The sequence below is a fragment of the Salmo trutta genome, chromosome 34 (genome assembly GCF_901001165.1).
Source record: "Salmo trutta chromosome 34, fSalTru1.1, whole genome shotgun sequence".
NCBI lineage: Eukaryota > Metazoa > Chordata > Actinopteri > Salmoniformes > Salmonidae > Salmo > Salmo trutta.
Window position 1 is genome coordinate 23,265,369 of NC_042990.1, and position 25,554 is coordinate 23,290,922.

Sequence of the window (25,554 nt, forward strand, 5' to 3'; positions counted from 1 at the left end):
CTGAGAGAGAGAGAGATCTCTCTGGGGCTGAGTGTTGTGGTCCGCAGAGAGAGGGAATAGAGAAAAAGACAGGGAGGGATGACTAGAGGCTGTTTATTACTCGCCATGCAGGATGTATGGTGCAGTGGGAGAAGATTAGTTTAACTCCGGTCTTGATGCTGGTGATGGATTCAGTCTCTTCTGCTTTGTTTTGGTCGTTATGCTGAGTGTTAGGCTGCAGATTTTTCTTATCTGGCTGGAAATCACTGTGTTTGTGTGCGCGTCCGCGCCGCAGTGCATGCTAAATGTGCTTTACACAGTACAGAAAATGCGTCATCTCCATCTCATGGTTTGTTTTGATTCCCTCCCTACCTCCTCCCTTTCCTCTCTTTCTCTACCTCCCACTCACCCCCCTCCCCTTGTCTCTACCACTTCTCTCTGCCCCCTCCCCTTTCCCACCCTCCCACTCTCACTCTTTCGCTACCACCTCTCCCCCTCCTACCTTCTCTCTCCCTCCCACCTCCCTCCACACTATCTTTCGCTACCACCTTCCCTCTCCCTCCACCCACCCCCTCCCTCCACCCTTCCTCCTCCCTCCCCCGGTCCAGTGAGGAGGTGATCCAGCATGGCTTCACAGTCATAGTAGACATGCGAGGCAGTAAATGGGACAGTATCAAACCTCTACTGAAGATCCTCCAGGAGTCGTTCCCCTGCTGTATTCACATAGCGCTCATCATCAAACCAGACAACTTCTGGCAGAAACAACGCACCAACTTCGGCAGCTCCAAGTTCGAATTTGAGGTAAAATGACTGTTTTTCTTTATTCAATTGCAGAGATTTGGTGTGCCTCAAACATGATTTTGAGGTTCATATAGTTTTTTCGGACAGTCAAGCAATTCAAATAATGAATTGTAGTTAATGGCATTAGGTAATCATAATTAATCACAATTTTAGAATTAGCTCAAATTTGGCCTAATAAAAAGCAGTGCAGTGAGTTATAGGCATACTATATTTTGATATAATTAAATAAACATAAAATAATTTGTATCAGAATGTTTTAATGGCATTTTTACCATACACAACACAAAAGTCACTAACATACAGCTAGATATTAGGCATAAAGCTCCCAATATTTTAAGGCCTACCTCCTATCAATGTTTTTGTAGTTTAACACTTGCAGGCACACACACACACCCACAAACACCCACACACACACACTGTTAAAGCTTCAGGCATTCTAAATGAGCGTTCTCCCTGTTTCTGATTGGAGGGTTGACTATTGGAAAAAATAACTGGCTCTATGGATACAAAGACCAAAAAGCTTAAAAACCTGTCCACCAATGTTATGAATTCCACATAAGACAACAACAGATCAGCCAGGTCTGAGTTCATGTAAAATGTCATAGAACTGTTATCTCGCCTAGGCTACATATCCATGTTCTTCAACATGAACTAGTCGCACGCTGCTAGTACTACAACTGGGATAATTTGCTTAAACCTTTTGACCTATGAACTACAACAAAAACAGTAGCCTAGCTAAATGGAATGGATTTCCTGTTCTCATTCAAATAATTGTGTGAAGTTAGTTGAATCAATAGGCATTCAGCCATTGTAAACATTTGGGTTAGCTAGCTAGGTAACGCTAGCACAATGAGCTAGCTACTTCTGTACAAATTCTTTTTTTTACTGTTATCTAAAGAAACGCCTGGGAATGTGTTAATGGTTGAACTTTAGTTAAAAATGGTTGCTCAAAGCAGCGCGCATAATGGATGTTGAAGCACCACAGTAGACGGGTTGGTTTATAACGGAAAAGATGCGAGCGCATTGATGTGGCCTGAAGCTGATCTTTGTTCTGATCCTGAACAGTCAGATCGCTGGCAACAAGTACAAGAAGCTGCTATGTGTGGAGTCATAGGTTGTTTCCGCTAGCTGTATCTTGCGCTTGATACTATGTCTTGTTTTGATGTGTTTTGCCTTATTTCATGTGAATACTAAAATTCGCTAGCTAGCTAGCCAACAACTGTACCGATGTATTTGAGAGACAACAAGCGCAAATTGTGCAAATGTATTTGTTTTAAATAAACATTTGTTGACGAATACAGCATGTTGTCAATCTATTCCCTGTCTGCTTTGACCCAAAATTGCGCTCGCGTCGGTTTTGTTGCTGAACAACCTATAGAGACAGACAGAGCTGATGAGAAAGAGTGCACATTGCACACAGGATTAAGTGTGTGTGTGTGTGTGTTGCGCTTAAAAGGGTCAGTGTGGAAACACGTGCGTTTAAAAGGGTCTGTGCGCTGAAGAAATGGAGATGTGATTAACAGCATCGGGAAAAATACGGCTTTATAAATGCCGTGACATAACACGTTATTAACGTCTTATCTTTGACAGCCCTAATTGTTTTATGGCCTTTTTTGTTCTTCCAATGCATTTTAATACCAGTGCCTTTGCCGAAGCAGAACAAACCCAACAGCAACATGGCATGGTGTGTGTTAACGTTGGAGGTCTACTGCTCTGTAATACTTTGCTGTATTACATTTTAGATTTATAATCACAATGGGATATTGTTTGGAGCTGCTTGTTTTGACACACACAAGCTGCTGTTTTCAGTTGTTTTTGATAGGCTTGATTACTTCTATGTAAACTTCTATGTGATATTGTTGAAAATCCTGCAGAGCAAGGCAATAATGTAATAGTGTTAAATCCTGCAGAGCAAGGCAATCATGTAATAGTGTTAAATCCTGCAGAGCAAGGCAATCATGTAATGGTGTGTAACGGCTGTCGTGAGAGAGAGTAGACCAAGATGCAGCGGAGTTAGTGTTCATCATTGAATATTTAATAGACGAAAGAACACTATACAAATATAAGAAAAACCGACAGCCAAACAGTCCTGTCAGGTGCAAAACACTAACAGAAACAATTACCCACAAAACCCCAACGGAAAAACAGGCACTTATGTGTGACTCCCAATCAGCAACAACACTCTACAGCTGTGCCTGATTGGAAGCCACACGGCCAAAATCAATGAAACAAACCAACATAGAAAATGTGCATAGAACGCCCACCCAATGTAACACCCTGGCCTAACCCAAATAAAGAACAAAAAACCCCTCTCTACGGCCAGGGTGTTACAGTACCACCCCCCAAGGTGCGGACTCCGGCCACAAAACCTGACTCTGAAGGGGAGGGTCTGGGTGGGCCTTCTACGGCGGCGGCTCAGGTGCGGGACGTGGCCTCTGCTCTACCCTCTTAGGTGGCGCACCTGGCCGCGCCAAAGGTCTGGTGGGCGACCCTGACTGCGCCCGGCTGGCGGGCGGCGATAGCTGCGCCCGGCTGGCGACGATGGCTGCGCCCGGCTGGCGATGGCTGCGCCGGCTGGCGGGCGGCGATGGCTTCACCCGGCTGGCGGGCGACCCTGGTTGCGCCCGCCTGGCGGGCGGCGATGGTTGCGACCGCCTGGCGGGCGGCGATGGCTGCGCCCGCCTGGCGGGCGGCGATGGCTGCGCCCGGCTGGCGGGCGGCGATGGCTGCGCCCGGCTGGCGGGCGACCCTGGTTGCGCCCGGCTGGCGGGCGTCCCTGGCGGTTCCGGCGGCACTGACCCAGGATTCACCAGGCTGAGGAGACATGTAAGAGACCTGGCCCTAGGCGCAGGACTCACCGGGCGGCTCTGACTGCTCTGGACAGGCGGCGGCTCTGGCGGCTCCGGACTGGCGGGCGGCTCTGGCGGCTCTGGACTGGCGAGACCCATTGGAGGCCTAGTCCTAGGAGGCGGCACAGGAAAGACCAGGATGGGGAGACCCACTGGAGGCCTGGTCCGTGGAGCAGGCACAGGACTGACCAGGATGGGGAGACCCACTGGAAGCCTGGTCCGTGGAGGCGGCACAGGATTCACCAGGCTGGGGAGACATGCAGGAGGCATGGTTCTGGGCACAGGCACAGGATAGACCGGGTCCTGAAGACGCACTGGAGGTCTAGAGCGCACGGCCTGCACAACCCGTCCTGGCTCGATGCCCAATCTCCCCCGGCAGATGTTAGGAGCTGGGATGTAACGCACCGGGCTCTCCACGCGTACTGGGGACACCGTGCACTTTACTGCATAACACGGTGCCTGACCAGTACTACGTTGCCTCCTGTAAGCACGGGGAGCTGGCTCAGGTCTCCAACCTGACTCTGCCACACTCCCCGTGTGCCCCCCCAAAAAATGTTTTGGGGGCTGCCTCTCGGGCTCTACCTGCCTCCCAGGCAGGTTGTCACAGTGGTCCAGCAATTGCTCCCATGTCCAGTCAATCCTTGACTCCAACACCTCCAGCGACCAGGATGCCATCTCCTCCCAAGCGCGCTGCTTCCTATAGTCCTCCTTGACTTCCATCTGCCCTCTTCTCCACTGCTTGGTCTTTTTGTGGTGGGTAATTCTGTAACGGCTGTCGTGAGAGAGAGTAGACCAAGGTCCAGCGGAGTTAGTGTTCATCATTGAATATTTAATAGACGAAAGAACACTATACAAAAATAAGAAAAAACCGACAGCCAAACAGTCCTGTCAGGTGCAAAACACTAACAGAAACAATTACCCACAAAACCCCAACGGAAAAACAGGCACTTATGTGTGACTCCCAATCAGCAACAACACTCTACAGCTGTGCCTGATTGGAAGCCACACGGCCAAAATCAATGAAACAAACCAACATAGAAAAAGAGCATAGAACGCCCACCCAATGTAACACCCTGGCCTAACCAAAATAAAGAACAAAAAAACCCTCTCTACGGCCAGGGTGTTACATGGTGTTAAATCCTGCAGAGCAAGGCAATAATGTAATAGTGTTGAATCCTGCAGAGCAAAGCAATCATGTAATAGTGTTAAATCCTGCAGAGCAAGGCAATAATGTAATAGTGTTAAATCCTGCAGAGCAAGGCAATAATGTAATAGTGTTAAATCCTGCAGAGCAAGGCAATAATGTAATAGTATTAAATCCTGCAGAGCAAGGCAATAATGTAATAGTGTTAAATCCTGCAGAGCAAAGCAATAATGTAATAGTGTTAAATCCTGCAGAGCAAGGCAATAATGTAATAGTGTTAAATCCTGCAGAGCAAGGCAATAATGTAATAATGTTAAATCCTGTAGAGCAAGGCAATAATGTAATAATGTTAAATCCTGCAGAGCAAGGCAATAATGTAATAATGTTAAATCCTGCAGAGCAAGGCAATCATGTAATAGTGTTAAATCCTGCAGAACAAGGCAATAATGTAATGGAGTGATATGCTATTTGGTTTGATTTATATACAGTTTTATTTGCTGTGTCTAATGTGATAATGTGTGGAGCTCTACTTTTTGTTGTTGTATTAAGTTAACACACACACACACACGTAGTTGCACACCCTGTTAGAGCAGAACCACTGGTGTATTGGCTTGTTTCAATTGGTTGATGGTGTGTGAAGCCATGTCACTGTCAGCCAGTCACCACATACAGGATTAAACACCACCTGCTCTCTACCCTGCTGTGCGTGTGTGTGTGTGTGTGCGTGCGTGTGTGTGCGTGTGAGGCCGTGCCTGCGTTTGTGTGCGTGCATGTGTGTGTGTTTTTCAGCGCCACATTTTGCTCTGTAAAATCACTTTGTCGTCCAATGCTGGGTTATGCTTTTAAAATGTGAACATTAAATATTAACATTCCATTAGGAGCTGAAACAGATGGAACATTACTGTATAAGAGATGGAGGGAACAGAGCGAGAGATGGAGGGAACAGAGCGAGAGATGGAGGGAACAGAGATGGAGATGGAGGGAACAGAGATGGAGATGGAGGGAACAGAGCGAGAGATGGAGGGAACAGAGCGAGAGATGGAGGGAACAGAGCGAGAGATGGGGGAACAGAGCGAGAGATGGGGGGAACAGAGCGAGAGATGGGGGGAACAGAGTGAGAGATGGGGGGGAACAGAGCGAGAGATGGAGGGAACAGAGCGAGAGATGGAGGGAACAGAGCGAGAGATGGAGGGAACAGAGCGAGAGATGGGGGGGAACAGAGCGAGAGATGGGGGAGAACAGAGCGAGAGATGGAGGGAACAGAGATGGAGATGGAGGGAACAGAGCGAGAGATGGGGGGAACAGAGCGAGAGATGGAGGGAACAGAGATGGAGATGGAGGGAACAGAGCGAGAGATGGAGGGAACAGAGCGAGAGATGGGGGGGAACAGAGCGAGAGATGGGGGGGAACAGAGCGAGAGATGGAGGGAACAGAGCGAGAGATGGGGGGGACAGAGCGAGAGATGGTGGGAACAGAGATGGAGATGGAGGGAACAGAGCGAGAGATGGAGGGAACAGAGCGAGAGATGGAGGGAACAGAGCGAGAGATGGGGGGGAACAGAGCGAGAGATGGAGGGAACAGAGCGAGAGATGGGGGGGAACAGAGCGAGAGATGGAGGGAACAGAGCGAGAGATGGAGGGAACAGAGCGAGAGATGGAGGGAACAGAGCGAGAGATGGAGGGAACAGAGCGAGAGATGGAGGGGAACAGAGATGGAGATGGGGGGAACAGAGCGAGAGATGGGGGGAACAGAGCGAGAGATGGGGGGAACAGAGATGGAGATGGGGGGAACAGAGCGAGAGATGGGGGGAACAGAGCGAGAGATGGAGGGAACAGAGCGAGAGATGGAGGGAACAGAGCGAGAGATGGAGGGAACAGAGATGGAGATGGAGGGAACAGAGCGAGAGATGGAGGGAACAGAGATGGAGATGGAGGGAACAGAGCGAGAGATGGGGGGAACAGAGATGGAGATGGAGGGAACAGAGATGGAGATGGAGGGAACAGAGCGAGAGATGGAGGGAACAGAGCGAGAGATGGAGGGAACAGAGCGAGAGATGGAGGGAACAGAGCGAGAGATGGGGGGGAACAGAGCGAGAGATGGAGGGAACAGAGCGAGAGATGGAGGGAACAGAGATGGAGATGGAGGGAACAGAGCGAGAGATGGGGGGAACAGAGCGAGAGATGGAGGGAACAGAGATGGAGATGGAGGGAACAGAGCGAGAGATGGGGGGAACAGAGCGAGAGATGGAGGGAACAGAGATGGAGATGGAGGGAACAGAGCGAGAGATGGGGGGAACAGAGCGAGAGATGGAGGGAACAGAGCGAGAGATGGAGGGAACAGAGCGAGAGATGGAGGGAACAGAGCGAGAGATGGAGGGAACAGAGCGAGAGATGGAGGGAACAGAGCGAGAGATGGAGGGAACAGAGCGAGAGATGGGGGGAACAGAGCGAGAGATGGAGGGAACAGAGCGAGAGATGGGGGAACAGAGCGAGAGATGGAGGGAACAGAGATGGAGATGGAGGGAACAGAGCGAGAGATGGAGGGAACAGAGCGAGAGATGGAGGGAACAGAGCGAGAGATGGGGGGGAACAGAGCGAGAGATGGAGGGAACAGAGCGAGAGATGGAGGGAGCAGAGATGGAGATGGAGGGAACAGAGCGAGAGATGGGGGGAACAGAGCGAGAGATGGGGGGGAACAGAGCGAGAGATGGAGGGAACAGAGCGAGAGATGGAGGGAGCAGAGATGGAGATGGGGGGAACAGAGCGAGAGATGGGGGGGAACAGAGCGAGAGATGGAGGGAACAGAGCGAGAGATGGAGGGAGCAGAGATGGAGATGGGAGGGAACAGAGCGAGAGATGGGGGGGAACAGAGCGAGAGATGGAGGGAACAGAGATGGAGATGGAGGGAACAGAGATGGAGATGGAGGGAACAGAGCGAGAGATGGAGGGAACAGAGCGAGAGATGGGAGGGAACAGAGCGAGAGATGGAGGGAACAGAGCGGGAGATGGAGGGAACAGAGCGAGAGATGGAGGAACAGAGCGAGAGATGGGAGGGAACAGAGCGATAGATGGAGGGAACAGAGCGAGAGATGGAGGGGAACAGAGCGAGAGTGGAGGGAACAGAGCGAGAGATGGAGGGAACAGAGCGAGAGATGGGGGGAACAGAGCGAGAGATGGAGGGAACAGAGATGGAGATGGAGGGAACAGAGATGGAGATGGAGGGAACAGAGCGAGAGATGGAGGGAACAGAGCGAGAGATGGAGGGAACAGCAGAGGAGATGGGGGAACGAGCGAGAGATGGAGGGAACAAGCGAGAGATGGAGGGAACAGCGCGAGAGATGGAGGGAACAGAGCGAGAGATGGAGGGAACAGAGAGAGAGATGGAACAGAGCGAGAGATGGAGGGAACAGAGCGAGAGATGGAGGGAACAGAGCGAGAGATGGAGGGAACAGAGCGAGAGATGGAGGGACAGAGCGAGAGATGGGGGGAACAGAGCGAGAGATGGAGGGAACGAGCGGAGATGGAGGGACAGAGCGAGAGATGGAGGGAACAGCGCGAGATGGAGGGAACAGAGCGAGAGATGGAGGGAACAGAGCGAGATGGAGGGAACAGAGCGAGAGTATGGAGGGAACAAGCGAGAGATGATGGAACAGAGCTGAGAGATGGAGGAACAAGCGGGATGGAGGAACAGAGCGAGAAGATGAGGGAACAGAGCGATAGATGGAGGGAACAGAGCGAGAGATGGAGGGAACTAGCGAGAGATGGGGGAGGGGACAGAGCGGAGATGAGGGAACATAAGAGCGATAGTGGAGTGACATAGCGAGAGATGGAGAGATGGGCTGACACATTCTAACCTTGACTTGTTGTGATTTTCTCCTCTCTGTCTTTCTTTGGATTTAGAGGGCTATGCATCTTTAATATGTTTCTTCCATCACTCCTTCTCTCATTCTGACTATCATCCTGCCCACGCAAGGCTTTGTCAGGTCTCTCTCCTCAGCCCTCTCTCCTCAGCCCTCTCTCCTCAGCCCTCTCTCCTCAGCCCTCTCTCCTCAGGTCTCTCTCCTCAGGTCTCTCTCCTCAGGCCTCTCTCCTGAGGCCTCTCTCCTCAGCCCTCTCTCCTCAGCCCTCTCTCCTCAGCCCTCTCTCCTCAGGTCTCTCTCCTGAGGCCTCTCTCCTCAGCCCTCTCTCCTCAGCCCTCTCTCCTCAGCCCTCTCTCCTCAGCCCTCTCTCCTCAGCCCTCTCTCCTCAGGCCTCTCTCCTGAGGCCTCTCTCCTCAGCCCTCTCTCCTCAGCCCTCTCTCCTCAGCCCTCTCTCCTCAGGTCTCTCTCCTCAGGCCTCTCTCCTGAGGCCTCTCTCCTCAGCCCTCTCTCCTCAGCCCTCTCTCCTCAGCCCTCTCTCCTCAGCCCTCTCTCCTCAGCCCTCTCTCCTCAGCCCTCTCTCCTCAGGTCTCTCTCCTCAGGTCTCTCTCCTCAGGTCTCTCTCCTCAGGCCTCTCTCCTCAGCCCTCTCTCCTCAGCCCTCTCTCCTCAGGCCTCTCTCCTCAGCCCTCTCTCCTCAGGCCTCTCTCCTGAGGCCTCTCTCCTCAGCCCTCTCTCCTCAGGCCTCTCTCCTCAGCCCTCTCTCCTCAGCCCTCTCTCCTCAGCCCTCTCTCCTCAGGTCTCTCTCCTCAGGCCTCTCTCCTGAGGCCTCTCTCCTCAGCCCTCTCTCCTCAGCCCTCTCTCCTCAGGTCTCTCTCCTCAGGCCTCTCTCCTGAGGCCTCTCTCCTCAGCCCTCTCTCCTCAGCCCTCTCTCCTCAGCCCTCTCTCCTCAGCCCTCTCTCCTCAGCCCTCTCTCCTCAGCCCTCTCTCCTCAGCCCTCTCTCCTCAGGCCTCTCTCCTCAGCCCTCTCTCCTCAGCCCTCTCTCCTCAGCCCTCTCTCCTCAGGCCTCTCTCCTCAGCCCTCTCTCCTCAGCCCTCTCTCAAGCCTCCTCAGCCCTCTCTCCTCAGCCCTCTCTCCTCAGCCCTCTCTCCTCAGCCCTCTCTCCTCAGGCCTCTCTCCTCAGCCCTCTCTCCTCAGCCCTCTCTCCTCAGCCCTCTCTCCTGAGGCCTCTCTCCTCAGCCCTCTCTCCTCTCTCTATCCTTCAGTCTGGCACAGAGTGTGGATGTTAACCTTGCTGTGTGGGTTTGGTATTATCTAGGCAACATAAAGCACTTGAGAATGGAAACGATCTCTCCCATATTTCTCAATCTGTACAGACGTCTTTACCTTTTCTGAGCAAAAAGTCATTTTAGAAATGAACCCCAAAAAACGTTATATAAATCAAATCATATCAAAGTTTATTTGTCACGTGCGCCGAATACAACAGGTATTCAGTGAAATGCTTACTTACAGGCTCTAACCAATAGTGCGAAAAATGTGTGTGTGTGTGTGTGTGTGTGTGTGTTTGTGTGTGTGTGTGTGTGTGTGTGTGTTGTGTGTGTGTGTGTGTGTGGGTGTGTGTGTGTGTGTGTGTGTGTGTGTGTGTGTGTGTGTGTGTGTGTGTGTGTGTGTGTGTGTGTGTGTAAGTAAAGAAATAAAACAACAGTAAATAGACATTTGAAAATAAGGGTAGCAAGGCTATATACAGTCACCGGTTAGTCTGGCTGATTGAGGTAGTATGTACATGTAGGTATGGTTAAAGTGACTATGCATATATGGGATGAGGAAGTGACCCACACAACACTAATGGGGATTCAGACACGGGGTGGGCACAGAGTGGGCACGGGGTGGGCACGGGGTGGGCACGGCGTGGGCACGGGGTGGGCACGGGGTGGGCACGGGGTGGGCACGGGGTGGGCACGGGGTGGGCACGGGGTGGGCACGGAGTGGGCACGGAGTGGGCACGGGGTGGGCACGGGGTGAGCACGGGGCGGGCACGGGGTGGGCACGGGGTGGGCACGGGGTGAGCACGGGGTGGGCACGGGGTGGGCACGGAGTGGGCACGGGGTGGGCACGGGGTGGGCACGGGGTGGGCACGGAGTGGGCACGGGGTGGGCACGGAGTGGGCACGGGGTGGGCACGGGGTGGGCACGGGGTGGGCACGGGGTGAGCACGGGGTGGGCACGGGGTGGGCACGGGGTGAGCACGGGGTGGGCACGGAGTGGGCACGGGGTGGGCACGGGGTGAGCTTCTCCTGGTCCTGTCTACCATTGTTAACCAAAAAGCTGTGATGATTCGGTTGGAATTGATTAAAACCTTCTCTATCCCTCACTCTCGTCCCTGTCTTTCCCTTCCCTCGTCATCTTTCTTCCTCATCTCTCTCTCTCCCTCCCCCCACGTCTCTCCTCTCCCCACGTCTCCCCTCTCTCCCTCCCCCCACGTCTCCCCTCTCTTCCTCTCCCCACGTCTCCCCTCTCTCCCTCCCCCCACGTCTCCCCTCTCTCCCTCCCCCCACGTCTCCCCTCTCTCCCTCCCCCCACGTCTCCCCTCTCTCCCTCCCCCCACGTCTCCCCTCTCTCCCTCCCCCCACTCTCCCCTCTCTCCCTCCCCCCACGTCTCTCCTCTCCCCACGTCTCCCCTCTCTCCCTCCCCCCACGTCTCCCCTCTCTCCCTCTCCCCACGTCTCCCTCTCTTCCTCTCCCCACGTCTCCCCTCTCTTCCTCCCCCCACGTCTCCCCTCTCTTCCTCTCCCCACGTCTCCCCTCTCTTCCTCCCCCCACGTCTCCCCTCTCTTCCTCTCCCCACGTCTCCCCTCTCTCCCTCCCCCCACGTCTCCCCTCTCTCCCTCCCCCCACGTCTCCCCTCTCTCCCTCCCCCCACGTCTCCCCTCTCTTCCTCTCCCGTATTCTCTCTAGACCACCATGGTGTCGTTGGAGGGTCTGTCTAAGGTGGTTGACCCCTCCCAGCTGACCTCTGACTTCGAGGGAAGTCTAGAATACAACCATGATGAGTGGATCGAGGTACATCCTGCCGATCAATGAATCATTTAATCAATCAATGGTTTGCCTTTTTTTTTAGATAAGATATATATATATATATATATATATATATATATAAAGAAACTAAAATACACACACACACACACACACAATGTAGCTGTCTTAGTCAGTACAACCAGAAGTTAATCAATACATCCATATATCTGTGTTCTTTTCCAGGTGCGGGTTGCGTTTGAGGAGTTTACGGGGCACGCGGGTCACATGTTGTCGAGGCTGGAGGAGATGCAGGAGGTGGTGGCGAGGAAAGACTTCCCCACGGACCTGGACGGGGCGCGGCGCATGATAGAGGAACACGCCACGCTGAAGAAGAAGGTCATCAAAGCTCCTATAGAGGAACTGGATACGGAGGGACAGAGGTAGGCTACACACCTCACTCACTCACTCACTCACTCACTCACTCACTCACAAACAGACTGATGTGATGCTAATTTGACTCTTCTGATGATGTGTGTATGTTGTGTGTGTCCTCTCCCAGGTTGCTGCAGCGTATCCAGAGCAGTGAGTCGTACAGGAACTCTAACGCCAGCGGTGTGTGTAACGCTGACACCCAGGGGCTGGTGCCGCGCGTCGCCACCCTGCTGGACAAACTACACACCACACGGCAACACCTCCACCAGGCCTGGCACATCAGGAAACTGCAGCTGGACCAGTGCTTCCAGCTCCGCCTCTTTGAACAGGATGCTGAGAAGGTACCATGGATGGATGGATGGATGGATGGATGGATGGATGGATGGTAAAGGAAAAGAAAAGTTCAACAGTTACTAGTGCTGGTATGATTTGCTGTGTGTGTGTGAAGGGGGCGTGAATAGTTGTAGTCTAATATACTGATAAATAGGGGATAATAGATGGATCGTTTCAGTAAAGTAGACAGATTGCCGTGTTGGACTGCGGTAAGGGCTTGTTGCTAGGACACCGTGGACAGTAGTTGGCTCTGAAATGCCTGTTGGTTTTCTCTTCTGACACTCAGTCCATCGCTCTTCTCCCCGTGCTTTGTACAGATATATATACACACACACACACACACACACTCTCACACACACACACACACATACGTGCAAGCAAGGGTTTTTGCGCGCTCACATTTCTACATGCACACGTGAAAGCATAGACACTCAACACATACACATATACAGGACACACAAAGATACACCCACAAGCATACTCTACCATCTGTAGCTGTTGGCTGCCTGCCCTATCCCATCTATAACATGTGTGTGTGTGACTTTTACAGATGTTTGATTGGATCATGCACAACAAGGGTCTGTTCCTGGCCGGCTACACAGAGATCGGCAACAACCACCCTCACGCCATGGAGCTACAGACTCAACACAACCACTTCGCTATGAACTGCATGGTAAGAACACACAGACCGGAATCAACACACGTGCACACGCACACACTGACCCGCGGGCTATTAGATAACTACAAGCTGTGTCCATACTGGCTTACATAATGGTTATGAATGACTTTAGAGGCATTCTGCAGTTGTTACAGTACATACAGTCTATTCAGAAAGTATTCAGACCCCTTCTCTCGTTCCACATTTTGTTAAAATGGATTAAATTAAATTAAAATCCTCATCAATCTACACACTACCTCATAATGACACAGCGAAAGCAGGTTTTTAGAAATGTTTGCAAATGTATTAAAACAGATACCTTATTTACATAAGTATTCAGACCCCCTGAGCTCAGGTGCATCCTGTTTCCATTGATCATCCTTGTTTCTACAACTTGATTGGAGACCCCCTGTGGTAAATTCAATTGATTGGACATGATTTGGAAAGGCACACACCTGTCTATGTAAGTTCCCACAGTTGACGGTGAATGTCAGAGAAAAAACCAAGCCATGAGGTTGAAGGAATTATCCGTCGAGTTCAGAGACAGGATTGTGTTGAGGCACAGATCTGGGGAAGCATACCAAAAATGGGGTACCTGCAGCATTCAAGGTCCCCAAGAACACAGTGGTCATTCTTAAATGGAAGAAGTTTGGAACCACCAAGACTCTTCCTAGAGCTGGCTGCCTGGCCAAACTGAGCAATCAGGAAAAGAAGGGCCTTGTCAGGGAAGTGATCAAGAATCCGATGGTCACTCTTACAGAGCTCCAGAGTTCCTCTGTGGAGATGGCAGAACCTTCCAGAAGGACAATCTTCCAGAAGGACAACCATTTTTGCAGCCCTCCACCAATCAGGCCTTTATGGTAGAGTGGCCAGACGGGAGCCACTTCTCAGTTAAAGGCACATGACAGCTCGCTTGGAGTTTGCCAAAAGGCACTTAAAGGACTCTCACCATGAAAAATAAGATTCTCTGGTCTGATGAAACCATGATTGAACTCTTTGGCCTGATTGCCAAGCATCACACCTGGAGGAAACCTGGCAACATCCCTACGGTGAAGCATGGTGGTGGCAGCAGCATGCTGTGGGAATGTTTTTCAGTGGCAGGGACTGGGAGGCTAGTCAGGATCGAGGGAAAGATGAATGGAGCAAAGTACAGAGAGATCCTTGATGAAAACCTGCTCCAGAGCACTTAGGACCTCAGACTGGGGTGAAGGTTCACCTTCCAACAGGACAACGACCCTAAGCACACAGCCAAGACAACGCAGGAGTGGCTTCGGGACAAGTGTCTGAATGTCCTTGAGTGGCCCAGCCAGAGCCCGGACTGGAATCAGATCGAATATCTCTGTACAGGGCTGAAAATATCTGAGCAGCGATGCTTCCAATCCAACCTGACAGAGCTTGAGAAGATCTGCAGAGAAGAATGGGAGAAACTCCCCAAATACAGGTGTGCCAAGCTTGTAGCGTCATACTCAAAGACTTGAGGCTGTAATCACTGCCAAAGGTGCTTCAACAAAGTACTGAGTAAAGGGTCTGAATACTTATGTAAATGTAATTATTTTAGTTTTTTTATATTTAATACATTTGAAAACAATTCTAATAACCTGTTTTTGTTTTGTCATTATAGGGTATTGTGTGTAGATTGATAACGGAAAAAATGTATTTAATACATTTTAAAATAAGGCTGTAACGTAATTTTTTTGGGCGAAAGTCGGAATACTTTCCGAATGCACTGTACATTTTCTGACATATGAATGATAGAATGCCTTGTTATTGTTTCAACTGCGGATTACCCCTTTAAAGCAGGAGATGAATCTAATGTATTGCCTCAGCTAGATGATGGAAACTGGCACTGACATTTAGCTCTGCACTAAAATCAATACAATCACTCTCTCTCTCTCTCTCTCTGTCTATCTCTCTCTGTCTCTTCCTCTCAATTTTCTATTTCAATTCAAGGGCTTTATTGGTATGGGAAACATATGTTAACATTGCCAAAGCAAGCGAAGTAGATAATAAACAAAAGTGAAATAAACCATGAAAATGTACAGTAAACATTACATTCACAAAAGTTCCAAAAGAATAAAGACATTTCAAATGTCATATTAAGTTTATATACAGTGTTGTAATGATGTGCAAAAAGTACAAAAGGGAAAATAAATAAACATAAATATAGGTTGTATTTACAATGGTGTTTGTTCTTCACTGCCTTTTCCTTGTCTTTTGCTTGTGGCAACAGGTCACACATCTGTTATTGCTGCACACTGGTATTTCACCCAATACATATGGGAGTTTATCAAAATTGGATTTGTTTTCAAATTCTTTGTGGGTCTGTGTAGTCTGAGGGGAATATGTGTCTAATATAGTCAAACATTTGGCAGGAGGTTAGGAGGTGTCGCTCGGTTTCCACCTCATTTTGTGGGCAGCGTGAACATAGCCTGTCTTCTCTTGAGAGCCAGGTCTGCCTACGGCAGCCTTTCTCAATAGCAAGGCTATGCTCACTGCGTCTACAAAGTCAAAGCTTTCCTTCATTTGGGGTCAGTCACAGTGGTCAGGTATTCTGCCACTGTGGACTCTCTGTTTAGGGCCAAATAGCATTCTAGTTTGCTCAGTTTTTTTGGTAAATTCTTTCCAATGTGTCAAGTAATTCTCATTTTGTTTTGTCTCTCTGTCCCCCTCTGGTGTGCACACATACCGTGATTAGTTCAGATGCTCTAGGTCAGTAGGGAGACCATAGGTAGCTATTACAAAGCTGGCGTCCTTCCATACTTGCATCACTCAATCCTTTTATTTATGTTCTACCTTCAGAAGAATCACTGTGATCCACTAACATAGATTAATGTCCTTTGCCTGTGAGCTACATTTTGTTTTGTGTGGACAAGGTGCTGACTCCAATTATTTTGTTTTTGGCTTGTTATGAAACATCTGCATATTTATTTGTCTGTTATCTGAATAGCAAAATAAACCAAATCAATCTCTTCCTCTCTCCCCCCTTCCCCCCCCCTTCCCCCTCTCTCCCTTCCCCACCCCGTACCCCTCTATCTCTCTCTGCCCCCTTCCCCGTCCCGCTCTCTCTCCCTCCCCCTTTCCCCTCTCTCCCTGCCCCACCCCGTACCCCTCCATCTCTCTCTCCCCCTTCCCCACCCGGCCCCCTCTATCTCTCTCTCCCCCTTCCCCACCCGGCCCCCTCTCTCTCCCCCATTCCCCTCTCTCTCCCTCCCCCCCTTCTCCACCCTGTTCCCCTCTCTCTCTCTACCCCTTCTTCACCCCGTCCCTCTCTCTCCTCCCCCTCTCTCTCGCTCTCTCTCTTCCCCCTCTCTCTCTCTCGCTCTCTCTCTCTCTCCCCCATTCCCCTCTCTCTCCCTCCCCCCCTTCTCCACCCTGTTCCCCTCTCTCTCTCTACCCCTTCTTCACCCCGTCCCTCTCTCTCCTCCCCCTCTCTCTCGCTCTCTCTCTTCCCCCTCTCTCTCGCTCTCTCTCTCTCTCACCCGTCCCCCTCTCTCCCTTCCTCACCCCGACCCTCTCTCTCTCCCTCCCTCTGTCCCCCACTCTCTCCCTCTCCCTCCCTCTGTCCCCCACTCTCTCCCTCCCCCTTCCCCGCCCAGTCCCCCTATTTCTCCATCTCCCCTTCCTCACCCCATCCCCCTCTCTCTCTCCCCCTCCCTCTGTCCCCCACTCTCTCCCTCTCCCTCCCTCTGTCCCCCACTCTCTCCCTCCCCCTTCCCCGCCCAGTCCCCCTATTTCTCCATCTCCCCTTCCTCACCCCATCCCCCTCTCTCTCTCCCCCTGTTCTCCTCTCTCTCCCTCCCTCCTTTGGTTGGAATTGTGTTGCTGTCCTGGGACTCTTTGGGGTCTGTTTGTGTTTGAACAGAGACCCAGGACCAGCTTGCTTAGGGAACTCTTCTCCAGGTTCATCTCTCTGTAGGTGATGGCTTTGTTATGGAAGGTTTAGGAATCGCTTCCTTTTAGGTGGTTGTAGAATTGAATGGCTCTTTTCTGGATTTTGATAATTAGCAGGTATCGGCCTAATTCTGCTCTGCATGCGTTATTTGGTGTTTTACATTGTACACAGAGGATATTTTTGCAGAATTCTACATGCGTCTCAATTTGGTGTTTTTCCCATTTTGTGAAGTAATTTTTGCCAGAAATTCCAACAAATGAACTTAAGAAGGCGCACCTGTTAATTGTAAAGCATTCCAGGTGACTACCTCGGGAATATGGTTGAGAGAATGCCAAGCGTGTGCAAAGCTGTCATCTAGGCAAAAGGTGGCTATTTGAAGAATCTCAAATATAAAATATATTTTGATTTGTTTAACACATTTTGGTTACTACATGATTCCATTTGTGTTATTTCATAGTTTTGATGTCTTCAATATTATTCTACAATGTAGAAAATAGCACAAAATAAAGAAAAACCCTTGAATGAGTAGATGTTCAAAGAAATTGGCCGTTAATGTATATGTTGAAAAGGGTGGGGCTTAAGCTGTATCCTTGTCTCACCCCACGGCCCTGTGGAAAGGAATGTGTGTGTTTTTTGTCCATTTTAACACTTGTTGTTTGTGTACATGGATTTAATAATGTTGTATGTTTTTCCCCCAACCTCACTTTCCATCAATTTGTATAGCAGACCCTCATGCCAAATTTTTGAAATCAACAAAGCATGAGAAGACTTTGCCTTTGTTTTGGTATGTTTGTTTGTCAATTAAGGTGTGCAGGGTGAATACGTGGTCTGTCCTATGGTAATTTGCTAAAAACCCAATTTGACATTTGCTCAGTACATTGTTTTCACTGAGGAAATGTACGAGACTGCTGTTAATGATAATGCAGAGGATTTTCCCAAGGTTGCTGTTGATGCATATCCCACTGTAGTTATTGGGGTCAAATTTGTCTCCACTTTTGTGGATTGGGGTGATCAGTCCTTGGTTCCAAATATTGGGGAAGATGCCAGAGCTAAAGATGATGTTAAAGAGTTTAAGTACAGCCAATTGAATTTTGTGGTCTGTATATTTGATCATTTCATTGAGGATACCATCAATCCCACATGCCTTTTTGGGTTGGAGGGTTGTTATTTTGTCGTGTAGTTCATTCAATGTAATTGGAGAACCCAGTGGGTTCTGGTAGTCTTTAATAGTTGATTCTAAGATTTGTATTTGATCATGTATATGTTTTTGCTGTTTGTTCTTTGTTATAGGGCCAAAAAGATTGGAGAAGTGGTTTACCCACACATCTCCATTTTGGAAAGATAACTATTCGTGTTGTTGTTTGTTTAGTGTTTTCCAATTTTCCCAGAAGTGGTTAGAGTCTATGGATTCTTCAATTACATTGAGCTGATTTTTGAAGTGCTGTTTCTTCTTTTTCCATAGTGTATTTCTGTATTGTTTTAGTGATTCTCTCTCTCCTCCATCCTCTACAGAACGTGTATGTGAACATCAACAGGATAATGTCAGTGGGTAACAGGCTGTTGGAGTCAGGTCACTATGCCTCGGTGCAGATTAAACAAATCTCAGGTCAGCTGGAAGCGGAGTGGAAAGCCTTTGCTGCTGCCCTGGACGAACGCAGCACACTGCTGGAGATGTCTGCCGCCTTCCACCAGAAATGTGACCAGGTGGGTGGTGGTGGTACACACACTAGCGGTGTGAACATGCTGTGTACGCATCTCCAGGAACACACACATTCAGGCAAACACACACACACACACACACACAGAGAATTGATAAGTTTAATTACAAATACAGAATCTGGGCGGTTATCTTTCCCAATAGGAATATTCCATATTCTTTTTTTCATGTTCCACAGTTAAAGAAAGAAAAAAAGTGCGTTTTCCAAGTAATTGAACCATTTCCCATAGATACTACTTCACAAAGCCTCTCTCTCCTCTCTGTGTGTAATCTGATTGCTCGAGGGCAGACACATGGAGGATACATGCACATGCTCATGCTCATATCCCCTTGTGTGTGTGTGTGTGTGTGTGTGTGTGTGTGTGTGTGTGTGTGTGTGTGTGTGTGTGATATTAACATTTGATTAGAATCCTACTGTCTGTTTAATATTCCCACACGAGGCGTCTTTTTAAAACATTTTCCCTGCTATGTCTTCCTCTATTGTCCCATAAGGATTGGAATAATTTACAGATTTCTAACCTAGCCATGTGAAATCCAGGTCATCATGGTAGAATAATTCAGTGAATCTCTGAATAACACAGAATAGAACGGTAGTATATACCTTTTGTTGTGTGTGTGTGTGTATAATATGTGTGTGTTTTAAGTTGTTTGCCGTGTATAAATTGTGTGTGTGTGTGTGTGTGTGTGTTTATATAATGTGTGGCACCTTAATCGGGGAGGATGGGCTCATAGTAATGGCTGGAACAGAATAAATGAAATGGTAATGGAGTTCACCATTCCATTCACTCCATTCCAGCCATTATTTCGAGGCGCCCTCCTCTCAGCAGCCTCCTGTGATGTACGTATGTGTGTCGTCTCTCTCTACAGTACATGGGTAATGTGGACTCGTGGTGTAAGGCGTGTGGAGAGGTGGATCTACCTTCGGAGCTCCAGGACCTAGAAGATGCTATCCACCACCACCAGGGTCTCTACGAACACATCACTGCTGCCTACTCAGAGGTAAACGGCACTGCTGCATACCCTGAGGTAACATACCTGTGTGTGGGTGTGTGTGAGGTGTCACTAGCAAGTTCTATACCAACACGTGTGTGTTTGTATGTATGTGACCACGCCTTCCTCCCTCCCCCTCCCCCAGGTCAGCCAAGACGGTAAGGTCTTATTGGATAAGCTCCAGCGCCCTCTGACCCCGGGGGGAGCTGATTCGCTGACAGCCTCGGCCAACTACAGCAAGGCAGTGCACCACGTGCTGGATGTGATACACGAGGTGCTGCACCACCAGAGACAACTGGAGAATATCTGGCAACACCGCAAAGTCCGCCTGCACCAGAGGCTCCAGCTGTGTGTGTTCCAGCAAGACGTACAGCAGGTGTGGACTAGTTCTGTTCCTGTGTGGCTCAGTTGGGAAGAGCTTGGCTCTAGCAACGCCATGGTTGTTGGTTCAATGCCCGCAGGGATCACATACAGTGCCTTCTGAAAGGTTTAATACCCCTTGACTTATTCCACATTTTGTTGTGTTACAGCCTAAATTCAAAATTGATAAAATATATTTTTTTCTCACCCATTTACACACAATACCACATAATGATAAAGTGAAAGCCTGTTTTTAGAATTGTTTGCAAATGTATTGAACATTAAATACAGAAATATCTCATTTACATAAGTATTCACACCACTGAGTCAATACTTTGTAGAAGCACCTTTGGCAGCGATTACATCTATGAGTCTTTCTGGGTAAGTCTCTAAGACACTCAGGAACATTCAATGTCGTCTTGGTAAGCAACTCCAGTGTATATTTGGCCTTGTGTTTTAGGCTATTGTTCTGCTGAAAGGTGAATTTGTCTCCCAGTGTCTGTTAAAAAGCTGACTGAACCAGGTTTTCCTCTAGGACTTTGCTTGTGCTTAGTGCTATTCCGTTTCTTTTTATCTTAAAAATCTCCCTAGTCCTTGCCGATGACAAGCATAACCATAACATGATGCAGCCACCACCATGCTTGAAAATATGAAGAGTGGTACTCAGTGATGTGTTGTTGAATTTGCCCCAAACATAACTCTTTGTATTCAGGACATAAAGTAAATTACTTTGCCACATTTTTTGCAGTTTTACTTAAGTGCCGTATTGCAAAGAGAATGCATGTTTTGAATTATTTTTATTCTGTACAAGCTCCCTTCTTTTCACTCTGTCATTTAGGTTAGTATTGTGGAGTAACTAACCATCCTCAGTTTTCTTCTATCACAGCCATTAAACTCTGTAACTGTTTTTAAGTCACCATTGGCCTCATGGTGAAATCCCTGAGCGGTTTCCTTCCTCTCTGGCAACTGAGTTTGGAAGGACGGCTGTATTTTTGTAGTGTAATTCATAACTTCACCATGCTCAAAGATATATATATATTTATATATATATATATATATGTGTGTGTGTGTGTAATGTCTGCTTTTTTTTGTTTTACCCATCTACCAATAGGTGCTCCCTGGTCTTTGTGGTTGAATCTGTGTTTGAAATTCACTGCTTGACTGATGGACCATACAATTATCTGTATGTGTGGGGTACAGAGATGCGGTAGTCATTCAAAAGTCATGTTAAACACTATTATTTCACACAGAGTGAGTCCATGCAACTTATTATGTGACTTGTTAAGCACATTTTTACTCCTGGATTTATTTAGGATTGCCATAAGAAAGGGGTTGAATACTTAATGACTCAAGACATTTCAGATTTTTATTATTAATTAATTAGTAAAAAAAAGTAGGCCAGTGATAAAAAATTCTAAATAAGTAACAAAACAAAATGTGGATAAAGTCAAGGGGTGTGAATACTTTCTGAAGGTACCGTACATGATAGATATACTAGAAATGTATGGAAACAATCGCTAGTGTCACCCTCATAGCCAAGGTAACTGTTGCCATGGTGACGCTGCTGGCCGGTATTCAGATGAGTGGTATTCTGCCAAGTGGTAGAGGTAGAGAGAGAGGGATATAGAAAGATCTGAGGAGGGAGAGAGCAGAACAAGGAAGGTGTGAAGAGGGAGAAAGAAACGAGGGAGGGACAGGAGGGTTTCGTTTAGATGGGATACAGCTTTTGTCAAAATAGAGTTTTCGTAGCAGGTTTAGGAGAACTTACGCAGCAGGTTAGGAGAATTAACATAGCAGGTAAGGAAAAGGTTTAGGGTTAGCTAAAATGCAAAAAAAATGCAACTTGACAATTTTACAAAAGCTGTATCCCATCTAGACAGGACCAGACGGGAGGGAACTCATCCTCTCTGTCATTTCCCTCTGCCTTCTGACTGGAGTAGCATGCTGTTCTGTCTATCAACACTAGAGCTCCCCTAGTGTTGGACTGGCAGCATGACACACTGCATTTTTCCTGTGGTCCACAGCCTCAACTTCTATGCCACTTAGCTAACTGTGCATGCTTGTGTGTGTGCAGGTTCTGGACTGGATAGAGAACCACGGGGAGGCGTTCCTCAGTAAACACACAGGCGTTGGGAAGTCCCTCCATCGAGCCAGAGCACTACAGAAACGACATGAGGACTTCGAGGAGGTCGCACAGGTAGTATAGAACACCTGTGCTTTTACATTTGTCTCTCTCTTTTCCTCTCTTGGTCTACCTTTCTGACATTTCCCTTTCATCTCTCTATCACATACTCCATCTCTCTGTCACATACAGTACTCCCTCTCTCTGTCACATACAGTACTTCCTCTCTGTCACATACAGTACTCCCTCTCTCTGTCACATACAGTACTTCCTCTCTGTCACATACAGTACTCCCTCTCTCTGTCACATACAGTACTTCCTCTCTATCACATACAGTACTCCCTCTCTCTGTCACATACAGTACTTCCTCTCTCTGTCACATACAGCACTTCCTCTCTCTGTCACATACAGTACTTCCTCTCTGTCACATACAGTACTCCCTCTCTCTGTCACATACAGTACTTCCTCTCTGTCACATACAGTACTCCCTCTCTCTGTCACATACAGTACTTCCTCTCTATCACATACAGTACTCCCTCTCTCTGTCACATACAGTACTCCCTCTATCACATACAGTACTTCCTCTCTCTATCACATACAGTACTCCCTCTATCACATACAGTACTTCCTCTCTGTCACATACAGTACTCCCTCTCTCTGTCACATACAGTACTTCCTCTCTCTGTCACATACAGTACTTCCTCTCTCTGTCACATACAGCACTTCCTCCCTCTATCACATACAGTACTTCCTCTCTGTCACATACAGTACTTCCTCTCTATCACATACAGTACTTTCTCTCTCTGTCACATACAGTACTTCCTCTCTCTGTCACATACAGTACTTCCTCTCTCTGTCACATACAGTACTCCCTCTATCACATACAGTACTTCCTCTCTGTCACATACAGTACTTCCTCTCTCTATCACATACAGTACTTTCTCTCTCTGTCACATACAGTACTTCCTCTCTCTATCACATACAGTACTTTCTCTCTCTGTCACATACAGTACTTCCTCTCTATCACATACAGTACTTTCTCTCTCTATCACATACAGTACTTCCTCTCTATCACATACAGTACTTTCTCTCTCTATCACATACAGTACTTTCTCTCTCTATCACATACTCCCTCTCTATCTTTTCACTAAATATATTCAGTGAAGTTTCTCCCCTCCCTTTCTCTTGTTAACTGTCCTCCCTCTTTCCTTCTCTCTCTCACTCCCCCTCTCTGTCTCTCTCCCCATCCTCTGTCTTTCTCTGTGTAATGGTTTTGTCCCTCCTCCAGAACACCTATACTAACGCTGACAAGCTGCTGGAGGCGGCAGAGCAGCTGGCCCAGACAGGAGAATGTGACCCAGAGGAGATCTACCAGGCAGCCCACCAGCTGGAGGACCGCATCCAGGACTTTGTTAGGAGGGTGGAGCAACGCAAAGTCCTGCTGGACATGTCTGTCGCCTTCCACACACATGTCAAAGAGGTACAAAGTGTGTGTGTGTGGGGGGGGGGGGGGGATTGTGTGTGTGCAACATGCTGGGTAGGTGTGTGTATTAACTCTCTGTCTCTAGCTGTGGACGTGGCTGGAGGAGCTGCAGAAGGAGCTGTTAGATGATGTGTATGCTGAGTCTGTGGAGGCGGTGCAGGACCTGATCAAACGCTTCAGCCAGCAGCAGCAGACCACCCTGCAGGTCACTGTCAACGTCATCAAGGAGGGAGAGGAACTCATCCAGCAGCTCAGGTAGAACACACACTTACAGACACGAGACACACACCCACAGGCTGGGACAGACACACACACTCACAGACACGAGACACACACCCACAGGCTGGGACAAACACACACACTCACAGACACGAGACACGAGACACACACACACAGGCTGGGACAAACACACACAGTCACGAGACACACACCCACAGGCTGGGACAAACACACACACTCACAGACACGAGACACACACACACAGGCTGGGACAAACACACACACTCACGGACACGAGACACGCACCCACAGGCTGGGACAAACACACACACTCACAGACACGAGACACGAGACACACACCCACAGGCTGGGACAAACACACACACTCACAGGGACAGACATGCACGTATACACACATACCCACAGACGTGCTAACACAAAATCATTTGGAAGTAACTGAGCAAGATATGAACGTTTCAGAGAGTGGGCAGAAGGTGTGTAGGATGGAATAGACAACAGGAGGAGAGAGAGAATAACAGTCTCCCATAGCGAACTGGCAGAGGAGAGAGAGAATAACAGTCTCCCATAGCGAACTGGCAGAGGAGAGAGAGAATAACAGTCTCCCATAGCGAACTGGCAGAGGAGAGAGAGAATAACAGTCTCCCATAGCGAACTGGCAGAGGAGAGAGAGAATAACAGTCTCCCATAGTGAACTGGCAGAGGAGAGAGAGAGAGAATAACAGTCTCCCATAGTGAACTGGCAGAGGAGAGAGAGAGAGAATAACAGTCTCCCATAGTGAACTGGCAGAGGAGAGAGAGAGAGAATAACAGTCTCCCATAGTGAACTGGCAGAGGAGAGAGAGAGAGAATAACAGTCTCCCATAGTGAACTGGCAGAGGAGAGAGAGAGAGAATAACAGTCTCCCATAGTGAACTGGCAGAGGAGAGAGAGAGAGAATAACAGTCTCCCATAGTGAACTGGCAGAGGAGAGAGAGAGAGAATAACAGTCTCCCATAGTGAACTGGCAGAGGAGAGAGAGAGAGAATAACAGTCTCCCATAGTGAACTGGCAGAGGAGAGAGAGAGAGAGAGAATAACAGTCTCCCATAGTGAACTGGCAGAGGAGAGAGAGAGAGAATAACAGTCTCCCATAGTGAACTGGCAGAGGAGAGAGAGAGAGAGAATAACAGTCTCCCATAGTGAACTGGCAGAGGAGAGAGAGAGAATAACAGTCTCCCATAGTGAACTGGCAGAGGAGAGAGAGAGATACAGTCTCCAGTGAACCAGAGGAGAGAGAGAACAGCGTCCTTCCATAGTGAACTGGCAGAGGAGAGAGAGAGAACAGCGTCCTTCCATAGTGAACTGGCAGAGGAGAGCGAGAGAACAGCATCCTCCCATAGTGAACTGGCAGAGGAGAGAGAGAGAACAGCATTCTCCCATAGTGAACTGGCAGAGGAGAGAGAGAGAACAGCATCCTTCCATAGTGAACTGGCAGAGGAGAGAGAGAGAACAGCATTCTCCCATAGTGAACTGGCAGAGGAGAGAGAGAGAACAGCATTCTCCCATAGTGAACTGGCAGAGGAGAGAGAGAGAACAGCATTCTCCCATAGTGAACTGGCAGAGGAGAGAGAGAGAACAGCATCCTTCCATAGTGAACTGACAGAGGAGAGAGCGAGAACAGCATCTTCCCATAGTGAACTGGCAGA

At 48.8% G+C, this 25,554-nt stretch overlaps 1 protein-coding gene across 1 annotated transcript in view; it reads left to right on the forward strand.

Annotated features, from left to right (window-relative positions):
* Nucleotides 1-25,554, forward strand: part of LOC115173226 (triple functional domain protein-like) — an 84,263-nt gene that overhangs the window by 30,424 nt on the left and 28,285 nt on the right. The window contains exons 5-15 of the mRNA XM_029731143.1: nucleotides 588-780; nucleotides 11,584-11,688; nucleotides 11,887-12,083; nucleotides 12,203-12,416; nucleotides 12,959-13,081; nucleotides 18,471-18,662; nucleotides 19,543-19,674; nucleotides 19,811-20,041; nucleotides 22,100-22,222; nucleotides 23,436-23,627; nucleotides 23,716-23,886. Of these exons, the coding sequence (XP_029587003.1) occupies nucleotides 588-780; nucleotides 11,584-11,688; nucleotides 11,887-12,083; nucleotides 12,203-12,416; nucleotides 12,959-13,081; nucleotides 18,471-18,662; nucleotides 19,543-19,674; nucleotides 19,811-20,041; nucleotides 22,100-22,222; nucleotides 23,436-23,627; nucleotides 23,716-23,886 (1,873 nt within the window). The remainder of the gene's footprint in view (nucleotides 1-587; nucleotides 781-11,583; nucleotides 11,689-11,886; nucleotides 12,084-12,202; nucleotides 12,417-12,958; nucleotides 13,082-18,470; nucleotides 18,663-19,542; nucleotides 19,675-19,810; nucleotides 20,042-22,099; nucleotides 22,223-23,435; nucleotides 23,628-23,715; nucleotides 23,887-25,554) is intronic.